Below are 15,206 nucleotides of genomic sequence, written 5' to 3' on the forward strand. Positions count from 1 at the left end.
TGACTTACTTTCCCTTTCTTTCTTGCCTTCAAATGAAGAAACCATTTAAATAGTTCAAAGAAAATAGCTCAGAGCTGTTGAGTAATTCAAATCTCTCTATCTCTCTCTCTTTCATACAAACTGACACACACACACACACACACACACACACACACACACACACACACACACACACACACACACACACACACACACACACACACACACACACACAAACACACACACACACATACACGCACACAGTAACACACTGTAAACAAAACCAGTGTGGAGTCTAGCTCTCACTATGAAAACATGCTGTACGTTTGTGTTTGTGATATCAATTAAGCTTTTACAGAAAAAATATTACAGATAAATTCACTTGAAAATATTTAAAGCTCAAGCACAAACTTCATTCATGCAAAGATACACAGAGCATATTCATAGACATACACACAAAAAAGTCAAAGTGAATATACTCACAGTCCTCGGAGCCTGAGCCAAATCTTTTCAATCTGTTCCGGCTGCAGGTACTTCAGGGACGTGCTTTCAAACTCCTCGATCTCTTTAGTGGGAGACTCCATGACGGAAACTCAAAGACTTCCGGATGTGCCAACAGGAGATTTAAAAAAAAAAAAAAAAAGTTTAATCCCTCTTAACTGTGAGCAAGAGGAAGACGCAGCACGGAGCAGAGAGAAGTTGCTGTGTGGTGGAACCCGGGACGTGACCGAGGTTTCCTCTCTTCTATCACATATGCACCCAAAGCTGCGACAAACTGTCCGTCATCCTTCCTTTCTCCTCTTGTTTTCTCCCTTGTTTATGTGACAGAGTGTGTGTGATTGAAACTCAACAACACTCAATGCTCAAGCAGCTGTGACAGTGGTGAAACAGCCCGACTCTACCTCTTCCCTCTCTTGTCACTCTCTCTCTCATTCGTTCACTCCTCTCCCGTGTGAGCACAGGGGTCCTGGAGCCGTGCCATGCTCTCCCAGCAACAACGGCACGCAGACGGCAGGGCAGTGCAATCCGGGATTAACGCACACTGCCGAGCTCTCCACACAAGAGGGAGGGAGGAGGAACACCACCAGTCAAAGAGAGGGAGGAGCCCGGCTGATCATGAGAAACCGTGCTCTGTTTCATCCACTGGAGGAAAGAAACGGAGGGAGGAAAACGAGTGGGGATGGAGAGGAATCTGAGGGAGATATCTATAGGAGAAAAAGGTGTAAGCGACGTGGATTAATGTCAGCAAATATATGGTTGGAGAATTTAAACGGGAAGTGTGCAAAAATGACACAGCTTCTGTTCTTATTTTGTACCCTCTGATTGATTGAGACGTGCGCTTATTTCACCAGTGATGTGAAGGTTAATGTAATGAAACAAATACAGACTTCATGAGCAGCGTGGATCAACATTGCTGCGTATGAGACAGCTATAATGTATTTGTCTGAAAATGCAGATAATACATTTGCTGTACAACATATTAAATGTCATGCCAGAGAGGATTAAAGAGCGTGCAGACAAGGCATTGACTCTGATTTGACTGAGATTACTCTGATCCATTGAGCACATAGGGCCGTCCCATATTCAATCCCCCCCAGATACGATATTATTCTCCCTGTCTATGTTTCTTTCTCTTTACACACATCCCTTTATAGCATGTACACTTGTGTAGGCAACATGTCCTCTCCGCTTCATTTCCTCAGAACATTCGGCAGTTACCAGTCCAGTTTGAAATGTAAGATTTTAAGAGGTTCTTTGTTACCGGCAGCCATCCGAGCAATCACGACACAATAGGTCCTGCATATATTATGTGTATATTCCCTATAATATGAATTCTGCATTAGTAGTAGCGTACTAAATACAGTATGTTGAATACTCTAGTTTCTGTTTTTCCCAGTCTGGACATTTTGACTTGTAAAGCTATGCCACTATGAATGCCACTCTTATACAATTAAACATTGATTGATTGATTGATTGATTGATTGATTGATTGATTGATTGATTGATTGATTGATTGATTGATTGATTGCTTTAATGAGCCATTACATTTTCTTGATGCCATGCAGCTCTCTGGTTGTGATATCAACATTGCTATTTTTGAATTATATATTCAAATACAAACTTCTATAACCTTTTGAGCCATTTCTGCTGCTTACTTTTCTTCTGTTTCTCCACTTTAGCTAGCTGCTTTCTCACTGAATGTCTAGCAAAAACAACAATGAGTCTTCACATTTTCTTCAAGTCCAAACCTTGCAAGGATGACTCAGGCCAGACCCCCCTTTTCTTCAAGCTCCCCACCATGCTCTTAGGTCTTTCAATTACCTGATGCAGGATGCAGGCCTAATGCCAGGGCGCCACCTCAAAGAGGATCCTGCTTTCATCTGCTGAGAGGGGTCCTCTGTGAGGAGGGAGGAGAGAGGTCTGTCTGAGAGCCATGAAGCCTGCTGATGTTCTCTTCAAAGGCGCACTTATCAAAGTCTCTTCCCCCCTATATCTTTGGCTTTCTTTCTTTTTCTAGCTGTTTGTTTGAAGCCACTTTTCATCACTTATTTTTCTCCCTGTTTGAGGAGGTAGGTTAGCCCCCAGGAGATGTCCAGCCAGAGTTGACAGGTCAACTGTAGGGGAAACCTCAACAGTAGTGTCATGTTTCACTGCACGCTGTTCACGGGTTCACACCCCAAGGACCTAATGTGACACTGAACAAGGTTGAGCCTGGGGAGAAAGGTTTCCATCAAAAACACTTCAAGGACGAGGAAAGTAAATTCAAGCTGCATTGCACTTAGAATCGAGTGTTTATGCGTACCATTTTAGTGCTAGCTAAGTAGAGAAAGTTTACAGCAGCTGACTCTTGAGAATCAGATTTTTGAATAACCGCCATCCTTTACACCTCCAAACCAGCAAGTTAGATGATTCAGCATTAGATGGTACTTCTTTTTTTTTTCTAACTCCATGACAAAACTTTGAATAGTAACAGTATGGCTTCAGCTCGGGATAGTTTGTTGTTAAGGCAGATATATGGTAAATGGTTAAGATGCAAGTGTGCTTCAGCTGAAGTGTATCACATGATCCAACAAAGTCTGAAGCCACCTCCCTAAAGCCTCTCTGATGTCAGAATTGGGGATGGAGTGGGTCTGATAATACCAGTTTCAAAATACTCATGTGATGCAGTGATTGGCCAGGAATGTGGAAGAGGGAGAAGGCATGACTGGATACACCTTTTACAAGTACAAGTAAAAGGTGTATCTCTCCTTCCTTTTCTTTCCGCCTCTCAACAAAATGGGAATACTACTTCCTGTACTTGCACTTAATATAGGTATTGGACATTAATTGTGAGGTGACTTACCCCCATCTATACTTCTTTAAAATGTGCATCTGTGGTAACATTAGGTATATATCCGTCAGCTGCTATGATGTGGATCTCTCATATTTGACAACTCTCAAGATGTTTGATTCTTGCTGAACAAAAAGCTCTATTATTAATAATAAAAGAAAATATGTATAGCATCCCAAATTCACAAGCAAAACAACATTTCTCTGATGCAAAAAAAAAAGCATTTAGAAGAATGCAATGTTGCTGAGAGAAATGTGGCCCCCGGGCCTTAGCACTTAATTACATCGCCAAATTATTTAAACACCTTGTGGACTATGGCAATTGGGCTAGTGTTAACTATTGGAGGGTAGACACATTTTGAGCGTGCCATTAAATATATGGGATACATGGACGTCTGTCGCCAATTGCTTATTTCTTGCTGAGGGATCTGAGGAATGAGCTGATATAGACACCCGTCCACACAAAGCATGCAAAATGTTACAAAAATAGCCCTCCAAAAACAAGTTCAAAGGATCTGAAGCAAATATAGCAAATTGTGTTGGGAGCATATACAACAATAACATATGTCTGCATGGGTCATGAAGCCAGCATTTCCTTCAATCTCCAGATTGATGAACCAACACAAGAGCCAAAATTGATTGTGTCCCTTCTCATAATGATCATCAAAATATGTCCCTGATTAATTAGAACTGCTCACAAAAAAGGCCTAATGAATCAAGTCTTGGGAGAATGAATTACTCGCATGACTATGACAAAGGGACGTGCAGGGAAATTACGCTCTGGTAACAAATTCTTGTCACTGTGCTCATTCTCCCTCGAAGCTCACACATCGAATTCAAGACATTAACAGCCCCGGTCATTTGGAGGTACATGAAAAATTTAAATCTCATTTAAATTCCCAGGCGGTGATAAGGATATTTATGCATCAAAATACCAATCGCCTTTGCAGTAATGACCACATTTTGGTGAACATCATCTATCACAAATTACAGTATGGTTTTCTATCTATACTTAATTTATTTTTCTGGATTGGATGTAGTGGAGATGGAAGGATGGGTTGGAGAGATTGAGGGCATCCGGCCATAAAGCTACATTTATTTGCAGCGTGATGGAGGTGAAAAAAAGAAACTGAGAAGAAACTTCCCATTAGTTCCGCCCCAAGAGAGCTTCATATACTGTAGGTCAAAGGTGAGGCTTACAACAGCTCAACTGAAGACTAACATGAGGAAGGAAACAATCAGGCTTAAGCATTTGAGTACGGATGGTCAGTCAACCAAATATTTCAATAACTATGAAAGTAAATCAGTGTCTTACACACTAAACGGAAATATATTTTAACTCAGGAAGTGGGGAAGAAATTACATTCATGACCATATCTGTCTGACCTTCAGAGTCAGGATATTAACAATAATCACAAGGATTGCTATGTATTTAGCTCATTGGGAAGGTCAATAAAAGGTGGAGATGTAGGCAACTATACATTCATTTAGCTGAAAGCTGATTGTTGTAGTTGTATGACATGAAGAATCTGCTTCCGTTCACTGAAGCTGGATTTTTAGAGTGCAGTTAATTATATTATGGGCCGTTTACCATTCCAATAGAATGAATTGACTGATACATTTAAGGAGGAAAAAGAGCCCAGGGGCGGGTTAACAGGGGTCATGGGAAATCGATAGTTAATTTTCGACAATTGAAACACGACCAATTACAGAGATTGGGAGTTTATTCCATCCATCCACGTCTTCTCTGATGTGTTGTTATAATGATGTATAATTCAGGCATGAAAACGGGTCAGGGGTGAAAAAGATGAGAAGTATATTATCCCTCTAGGGGGGTTCGGAGGCATGCTCCCCCAGAAGAAACTTAACTTCAGCCATGAGTCAAACATATTATGGCCTCCTTACTAAGTATTATCAGGGATGCAAACTCATCAGGTATGGAAAAGGTGACAAGGATCCGAGCCCCCCGACCCCACGGAATATCGGCTTTAAAATGAGGAATAACAGGATGTTAGCAGTCAGAACAACTAAAGCAGCAGTGTTAATAATAACAGAAACGCTAAAGAGTCACATCTAATAGAAATATGTAAAAGCATTTATTTTAATGGTGTAGCAGTCAGTTTATAATTCTGGCAGCACTGTTGAGCATTTTGAAAATGTATTGTCATGCCTCTGTGCAAGGCTTAGTCTTTCTATCTTTATAGCCACTGGTGTTAAGTAACTAAGTTCATAAACTCAACAAGTACTATACTTGGGTACAATTTTGAGATACTAGTACTTTATTTAAGTATTTCAATGTTTTGCTACTTTGTTCTTCTTCTCCTCTACAGTTCAGAGGTAAATGGTGTACTTTGACTCCACTCGTAGTGTAATGTATTAATACCTTTAGTTACTTCACAGATGTGAATGATGTGAAATCTAATCAAGTGTTGAATCAGACTTTAGTTATACCTGGAGTAAATTCACAAGCTACCCTGCAGTATACAAAGTCCTTCAGACTAGCTGCACCTTCACCAGCTTTGAGAACACTTTCATGATCAATCATTATAAAACATATCATATATATTATTCTGAAATAAACCAATCTGCACAACGACTGCTTTTACTGTCGCTACTTTCACTATATTTTGATGAGAATACTGTTCTACTTTTACTTGAGGAACATTTTGAATGCAGTACTTTTACTAACAGAATGTTCCTTCCTACACTCTGGTACTTCTACTTTTACTCAAGTACAAGACCTGAGTACTTCTACTTTTACTCAAGTACAAGATCTGAATATTTCTGCTTTTAATCAAGTACAAGATCTGAGTACTTCTACTTTTACTCAAGTACAAGATCTGAGTACTTCTACTTTTACTCAAGTACAAGATCTGAGTACTTCTACTTTTAATCAAGTACAAGATCTGAGTACTTCTACTTTTACTCAAGTACAAGATCTGAGTATTTCTGCTTTTAATCAAGTACAAGATCTGAGTACTTCTACTTTTACTCTAGTACAAGATCTATACTTATACCACCTCCGTGTATAGCCCATGAAAAAAAAACTATTAGAAAACTAAGGTTAAAGCTAACGTTAGCAGATGGTGACAATGTATGCTAGCTAGCTAGCTCAACGAAAATATTGCGACAGAAAAACTTTTCAGTGCACATCACGCTCTGCGCTCCGACAGGGAGCTCTGCTCTGAACACCTGAACGGCCCGTTCTAACAGCTGTTCACCAGCGGTCCAGTCTGTGCCACAGTGACTCCGGACCGCACAGTTAATATTAACGAACGCACCTGTAGGTAATGTGGCTGCTGAAGCTAGACCATCATCGCGGAGCAGCAGAGCCGGCAGGCAGGAAGACTCGAGCAGACAGCTCGCGCTGCATTATAATATATAAAAAAAGAACACCATGCGTGTCATGATGGCACATAACAGCTCGCGGCCGCAGATTACTCGGGGTCCCAGACCCCCCCATACCCCAAAAATATTTGTATTGCAGATCTACATTAATCACACAAACGACCTATTTTGGATTCAAAACGGCGAATTTCGCCGAAAGGTGAGTGATTTTCATGCCTAATTCAGTGTGACTGTGTCATCTGGGTTTGTTGTCTTTTTCTGCCTACAATTCGGATTTGTCTGTTTAGAAAATGTAATGATAATATATCCAATGAATGTCATGACATTTGCAACATAAGCATTATAAAAGTCCCTTGAAAGTAGACTCTCATGACTTGTTTTCTTAGGACTTTTCTTGTACTTCCAACACCAGGTTCACATTTTCATTCATTCAGTAAAATATCTCAAAAGCTACTGCTGTGCCAGAGTAAAACCTTAGCTCAGCTGCTAGCATGGCTGTACACTCCTATTTGTGTTGAACTGACATTCTGATATAATGGCTTATTATGTGCGCATTTATGACCAATATGTCCACTTTCTATGACTTTAGCAACATTACAATCCCATTTCAGCCAAGTTTCAGACCACCTTATCAAGTCACCATAACTGTGTTTAACTTTTGATTTGGTCACTAAATGATGTCACCTTGGGAGAGTATTTCCTCAACTGTCCACTGGTTTATCGCTCATTCCCACAGGACAGGTAGAGTAAAGTAGGCTGTCTAAGCTAGAGTTAGTGAGAGCCATTGGGAGGAGACCGTTTAGTCTATATACAGAATGGATAACCCAAACAACGTCTTTAAAGCAGCTTAGAGCAAATAGCTCTGGCGTTGGGTGTACTCATTGAGATACAAAGTAATAGAATCCTTTTCACAGAAGAGTTATTTTAGTCATTGCCAATATCTTGTCGTGTGTATCTTTTTATTTTGGTGAATAGCTGATGCAAACACTTGTCTTTTACAGTACATGGATAAATTGGGTTTCAGTGAATTGTATATCAAAATACCACTTCATTCAGCTTTTCTATTAACTGGACAATTCGATGTTCAATCCGAGCAGTGACGGCACATTTCCCTAACCAAAGAGGACAATGTATTCTTGAAAGTAAAAATAAAAAAGATTATGAAAAATGTACATTGTCACACTCCAAAAATCACACTGTTCTTTTTTAAAAAGCTATTCAAAGCACTATTTATTGATGCAATTGCTGATATGTATTGTTTGTATTTTGTTCGATAAATGTATTTCTCTGTCCCGACTATAATTCTGACCACCATAAAAATAGTCCATTAAAGATGCTACATTTCTGTCCATGAGGTCACTTCAGGTTCAAGGCTGTGGACACACCACACTCACTGTAACTCACGCAGCTCAAAGTGACAAACATCACAACAACATCACAACAGAAGACTCACTCTGCTGCCCGCCTAAGAACCTTCAACCCAGAGCCATTTAATAGAAGAGTTACGACATCTCCGTTCACTCCAATGGACCACTTTTTTACAGCAATGGCGGATCGTGGAGCCTCTCAATCGTTCCCCGGAAGTTAGCGCCAAGGCTGGCAGAGCTGTGGAGTTGCAGCATAATACACCGTTCGTGACGGACTTTTAAAGGTAAGAAGAAGTTTAAAGATGTATATTGCGGATATTATCAGTACATCTGATTCAAATGAACATGTGTATTAAAGGATGTCAGTGGATTATCCCTAAATTAGTAGATTTAGGGAACGTTTACAGATAACAGATTAAGCTAGCATACCGAAGCAAGTTAGCAACACACGTTGAACAGCCTTTTAATTGTAAATTCCGTTCTCTTAATGTCATTTCGTCCAACGTTGTTGAATTAGAGAAGAGGGGCTTCTAAACGGGATTGTATGCGGGGGTGGAGGGAGTTAAATATAACTTTGGTGCGTGTAAGAGTGAGTGTTTTTAGCAGAGCCATATTGTGTCCTTGTGATTCTGTTGATTATTACCTGTCTGTATAATGTTGCAGCTCAGCTGATTTTGGATTGATGGCAAAGGGAGAGGGACTTAAGTGAGAGTGAAAACACAAGGTACGTTTAATACTACTGTTTTATATAAGTAAACACGTTATCTCCCCAAGGCAATAGGTGTGCTATATAGGTGTGTATAACCCTTTCTCCTGTCTCTTGCTCCCTCTCTCAGCACAAGAACCAGAGGGGGATTCAATGGAGCCTGAATACCTGCACTGAGACCCTCACCCTGCACCCTGAGTCTCAACTCTCAGTGTTTTTCAAGCCTTTCCCTGTTTTTTTGTATTAAACAAAACATTAAGCTCTCCCAATGGTGTGGTTTTCGTTTTGTGAAAAAGTGCAAATGCAGTGTTTGTATATAATTACATCACATATTTTGTTGCTGTTGGTCGTGAAATTGCTCCTGCTGACTTGAGCCAGCCATTTTTTCCTCCGCTCTGTGTCAGTGGGGAAGCCGTACATTCGTACTCCTTTCTCTGAGCGATTTGAGCATCCCCAGGCAGCACATCAAACCATGGTGGCGACTAGGAGGCAGCACAGCAAACCATGGTGGCGACTAGGAGGCAGCACAGCAAACCAGGACAACACGGAGGAAAAGGCACCGACAAACTGCATGATATGCTCTTCTATGTTTATTGAATTCCATGTATTTGCAATGGATGTTCCTAAAACAACACATTTAACATCATCATCATATCCTGTCGGTCTCCTGTCCTTTCTGAAAGCCATAAAGACGACATTAGTCATTTAGATAACTTGTGTCCTCAATTACCAGGGGATTACTGAAACTACCATGAATTTAAGAAAATGGTAGAAATGAATCCAATCTGAATTTTAAAGCATTACTTTAGATCCCCTCCCTCTAAATGTATCAATAAACATTAGAAAGTGATGCTCCTGACTACCATACAAGTTTAAGAAGATAATATTGGTTTGAAAGAATTCAAAGCTATAAATAAACAGCAACAGGCTCTTTAACCAAGGCACTGTTAGTAACATGTAAACTAGTTGTTCACACTAATCCTAATATTATCACTTAATATTAGCAAATTCGATTTTATTTTTTAAAACATATTGATGTAAATACATACACATATCGATTTGTTGTATAAATATTGCAAATCAAAACCTTTATTCACTAATAATTACCAAAAATCGTAGTTCTATCTCCTGTTATCAATGCATTCACATTGCCCGCCATGAACTTCCGGGGAACGATCCTCGTCTACATGAACCACGTGACGATAACCGTTTTTGGACTTCCGGTGTCGTAACTCTTCTATTAAATAGCTCTGCTTCAACCTATTACTGTTCAACCTATTACTGTTCCGATCCTATTATTATATTAACCTGACAACGACATACTGTACTGTCTGGGCAAAGCCTGGAAAGAGAGGACTATTCATGGCTCAACAATTGTTACATTAATTGGTTTGATTACAAAGGAGTTCTATGTAACTCACATTTATACTTGCACATTATTATTAAAAAAAAAAAAATACAAAGATATATTTAAATAAACCAAGATGGAAAACTACGGAGCCCTGGAGGGTTCACCGAGAGAAAAATAAATAAAACGTGCGCACGCTTTAGTAACTCGTGCGCACGAGTTACTAAAGCGTGCGCACGAGTTACTAAAGCGTGGCCTCGTTTTGTGTGTGTGTGGGCATTTGTTTATGATAGTATCGTTCATTCCGGTGCACTCCGGCAGGACTATAGCACATCGAGATTAAGATTAAACGAATTTCTTTCACTTGGGAATACACATATAACTATGGAGAACCAGATTTGTGTAAATTACTGTTCGTGGTAATTTGAAAACAAATGCCGGGGGTGTCGGACACACACAAACACACCGAACACGCACACACAGAGTGGAGCTGAGCACACACACACACACACACACACACACACACACACACACACACACACACACACACACACACACACACACACACACACACACACACACACACACACACACACACACACACACAGCATGCGCCCCGGTGACAGGACATATCCTTCATAAAACAAGGGGGAATACTCTGGTAGTTCGATGTGTGTAGAGGTGTGTGTGGTTAAACGTAGCAGCCTCGATCTCTATCCAGCGGTTCTAATGAAGGGCAACGCAGTGAAGTAAACAGTAAAAGGCACCTCTTTGCAGCTGGTGCTGCTCTTCTCAGATTCTGCTGAATTACACGTTACTGCCTCCAGTGCCCTGTACGACGAAGCCAGTTCAACAGACCCTGGATATGTTTGATTTACCCGGCTTAACTAACCCTAACAAACGCGATGTCGCTAAGCGGTCCTACGAAGCTGGTTATTAACTCAGCAAATCAACCAGGGTTTCTCTGTCCGGCTGAGAGCGCGTTCACGTGAAAGGGACGGGGTTACCAACATTTGACCAATCACAAACATGGAGACGCGTGCTGACAGCGCAGCGTCATACTTCATGAATGAATAGTAAATAGCAAATCCTGCTTCATAGTACAGGCCACTGGTGCCGCAGAGATTTCATAAAGTGAAGGATGTTTTCCTTCAATAAAACAGCTGTGGGCAGCAGCAGATTCTGTGAGTCACGGACAGGAATCCCTCAATTTAAATAAAACGAGGCCATGCTTTATTAACTCGTGCGCATGCTTTAGTAACTCGTGCGCACTTACTACAGCGTGCGCACGAGTTACTAAAGCGTGGCCACGTTTTATTTATTTTTCTCTCAATGAACCCTCCAGGGCTCCGTAGAAAACCCTCAAGAGCCTCTATTGATTTATACTTTAATCAATAACCAAACAAAGTGTGAACGTTTGAAGGCTTGACACAAGGGTAAAAACATATTGATCTATGCAAACCCCAAACAATATGTATATACTGTCTCTGCAGCTAGAAGTTCAGACTTTGGGAAATTCTGTCTTTGAAAGTCATAAGAGGATTAGCATAGGTAACATTTTTGTTTTGTTTTTGTTACTTAAAACACTGCCCATTCAAAGTGTATAAAAACACAATTCTGATGATGTGAGGTCATGTGGCACACGGCAGTCATACAGCTCTTTAACATCATAACTGTGAGGTCACGCCTCAATCACATTGATGGATAGCGCTGCCATTCACCCATGTGCTCGCAGTCACACTGGCCAGCGGAGGCTCATTAGCCGGCTAGTGAGGCTAGTGATGGAGGCTGTTGCTGCGCAGGGGATGTCAGCGGGGGTCTCTGAACCTGCGGGTCAGCCTCCAAAACTGTGGGCTGCAAGGATTGAGACAGCCGCCTTAATCAACTGTAAAGTTCACAGCGGTACACAGCGTCCAATTAACCAGCAGATACATCTCACAGCTGACCACAGAAGACTGTCTGAGGTTCAGCGGCTGTGAGAACTGGAGTGTGTCTGTGAGGCTTTTGGCGACTGAATGTCTGTTTGTGTTATTGCTTTCTTGTTTCCCGTCACTTTCTTGTTATTGGGAAGACAGAGGAACAGATCCCTGGACATGAAAGCACTGTTTTTGTTGACATGTGGACGGTGAATACCAGCTTGAAAACTCAAAATGATCTAGTAAATACAAATACATATTTCTGTCCCTTGTCACCACTTGGTAAGCCTCTTATCACCTCTGTATTCTGACTGTCCATTGTTAAAGCTCTCTAACTATTAGTGCTTTAGTAGAGATTTTATTATTTATAATATCATTCATGTTATTATGAAAGTGATGTTGACTCGCTGTTACAAGTTTTACAATGGTTAAATGCTGGTTCTTAGCATCACATCGCAATGGAATAATCACTAGTGTGGAATACAACAGTATTTAGGTTGTAATAAAAAGCTAATTTTGACTAATGAGTTATAACCTATACGTTGCCCCTTTCTCTTCCCCTTCTCTTGGGATGAGAATAACAATAACCTTAATTGCTTGTTATGTCTTAGCTCTTTAAAAGGTTTTGCTGCGAAAGCAAAGTTGCAATTTAAAGATTAAAATCAGAGTGAAAATACTGTATTCAAATCACATGCTGATATCTAAATGAGAACCAGTATCTGGCTCAGCAGGCAGAATGAAGACAATTAAAAAAAACATTGACATGCTATACTGTACTACCTAATGGGAAACATCAGGGGGAGGGAAGTCATAGTAATACCATCACATATAAATTGATATTGGTGAAGTGAGGTGATTGGTTCACAAATTACATCAACAAAGAAGAAACACCTTACAGTTATAACGTGTTCATAAAGAAAAGTAAGTAGTACGTTAAAGATAGCAACACTGCATACAAACATATAGTAGACTAAAAGTGTCCAATTGTGAGTGACTGTGGACCTTGGGGTGAAAAGTGAAACGATAGCACGCTACAAAGACATTCAAAATGTGCAAGTTTCATCTTCTGCGTTAAAACTCTCTTGTAGCCCATTGTGCAGCAAGCAAGTGCTTTAAAATGCATAAGGCACCCCTAATGAGCAGAAACAACAGCATGACACCAGCCACACAGATGAGTCAGCGTGTGTTTATACACTAATGGCTTCATATTCTGTCCCTCACTGTGTGACTAGTAGGCATGCACTCCATTGTGCTGTAGGAAAAGCTGTTTCAGCAGTGTTACGACCCTGGTCGTTATGTGTATTGTGTGTAGAGATTTTTCTGTATTGTGTGTGTGTGTGTGTGTGTGTGTGTGTGTGTGTGTGTGTGTGTGTGTGTGTGTGTGTGTGTGTGTGTGTGTGTGTGTGTGTGTGTGTGTGTGTGTGTGTGTGTGTGTGTGTGTGTGTGTGTGTGGTCTAGCATTACTATACTTGTGGGGACCTAAATCTGTTTACATAGTCACGTGTGGGGACTCGCCTCCCTTATGGGGACCAATTGGAGGTCCCCATAAGGAGAATCATTCATTTTAGGGTGAAGACTTGGTTAGGTTTAGGATTAGGTTAAGGGTAATGTTAAGGGTTAGGGTTAGGCATGTGTTGGTTATGGTTAAGGTTAGGATAAGTCTCCAGGAAATGCATGTAAGTCAATGTAATGTCCCTTAAAGTGATGTATACATGGTGTGTGTGTGTGTGTGTGCGTGTGTGTGTGTGTGTGTGTGTGTGTGTGTGTGTGTGTGTGTGTGTGTGTGTGTGTGTGTGTGTGTGTGTGTGTGTGTGTGTGAGCAAGCAGGTGGTGCCCGTTAGCTAATTAGCTACCTTCAACAGGCTGATTGGTCCACCTGAAGAGGGGAGCATTTAAGCTGCAGCCATGCCGTCACTCTGCCCTCTCTCTGACTCAGCTTCTCCTGCTCCCAACCGTTGCATATTTGTATCTGTCCTTTTGTACTTCTGTCCTTGAATATTTTGTAAAACTTGAAAGGATAGACATAACTTTAACCTGTCCTTGTTGGACATGCCGTAAGTCTACGTGAAAGTGTGAAACCCTTTTCCTTTTAGTTGATTCTCGTTTTCACCTGTTTTTACGTCAGTGTAGGTAAGAGTCTTGTATGTTTATTTTCTTATTTGTTAGGCAAGATTTTTGTGTTCAGAGATGTGTTTGTTTTGTGGGTTGTTGCACTTATTTGTTAAAAAGAAAACTTTGGTAATTAAATTGACCAAACGGCATTCACTGTCTCATTGTCTATGTTCTTGGGAGTGGGAAAAGAGGAGAGAGTGCACACTTTGTGTTGCGCCTAGGTTTCCCTAGGACTGGGCGTAACAGTAGCTGCTATGGATCGTAAGTGTCAGGCAGCTTTTCAGCTGATCAGAAAACTGGAAAAATAGGTGAAAAGATAATAAAGTAGCTTTTTTTTCATTGTTAACTGCAGCCAGCAAAGAACATAAATGAGTGATTAGAATACTTGGAGAGAAATTCACTGAAGAGTTTAAGCAAAATAATGCAATGGTTGAAAAAACCAAAATGTTCATTCGATCAACGCAAGGTAATGACTGCTTTCCTTTAACTCACTCACTCCCATCCTGCCTGCCACACTTCACGTGATGCCTCGCTCCGTTCTCCAATAAAATCTAATTATCATCGCCTGGAGGACGGCAGCTAGCATTTGGCCTCGGAGGTGACATGGTGGTTACATCGTTTTATGGATTACTGCTAGTTCCATGGTCATTTAATCACCTTGTGCCATAATCTTGCCATCTGTCATTCAGATGTAGATCCCTGCTACTCCCTGTGGGTTCGGCCTCTATTAACCACTGCTCTCCAGGTCGAAGACTTTCTCTTATCTTAGTCGGATTTCAAAGATGTAAAGAAGAAGATAGCTGGCTTCTGAGGAGTGTGAATCGTACAGACAAACAAACCTAAGCTCCTTGGCGGAGGTAACCAGACATTAGCAGGTAGGGTACTGAATTAAATCATTCTCATGCAGGCCAGAAGACAAATGCAAATCGTTCAGCTCCAGCCAAAGATTTAGCAGCATTTGGCTTGTGCTTGGCAGTGTGCCCCAGCCTGATTAAAATATAAAGCTATGTCTTAATATGACAGTAATATATGACACTGAAATAAGTCACTGGCTCTGCGGACAAATGAACTGTTTCCTCTGAGGAAGGTGAGAGTGCTTT

The 15,206-nt window shown here is 40.8% G+C and overlaps 1 protein-coding gene across 3 annotated transcripts in view; it reads right to left on the minus strand.

Annotated features, from left to right (window-relative positions):
• The window catches only part of pde1cb (phosphodiesterase 1C, calmodulin-dependent b), a 149,654-nt gene that overhangs the window by 91,478 nt on the left and 42,970 nt on the right, over window positions 1–15,206 (minus strand). Inside the window, exon 1 of one of the 3 annotated variants that reach the window (XM_034105132.2) lies at window positions 463–993. The exons of the other annotated variants lie outside the window; for them this stretch is intronic. Within the exon in view, the coding sequence (XP_033961023.1) occupies window positions 463–563 (101 nt within the window). The 5' untranslated portion in view covers window positions 564–993. Of the gene's footprint in view, window positions 1–462; window positions 994–15,206 lie in introns of those variants that run through there. 3 annotated transcript variants of the gene reach the window in all.

The sequence above is a fragment of the Pseudochaenichthys georgianus genome, chromosome 17, assembly GCF_902827115.2.
Source record: "Pseudochaenichthys georgianus chromosome 17, fPseGeo1.2, whole genome shotgun sequence".
Lineage (NCBI taxonomy): Eukaryota > Metazoa > Chordata > Actinopteri > Perciformes > Channichthyidae > Pseudochaenichthys > Pseudochaenichthys georgianus.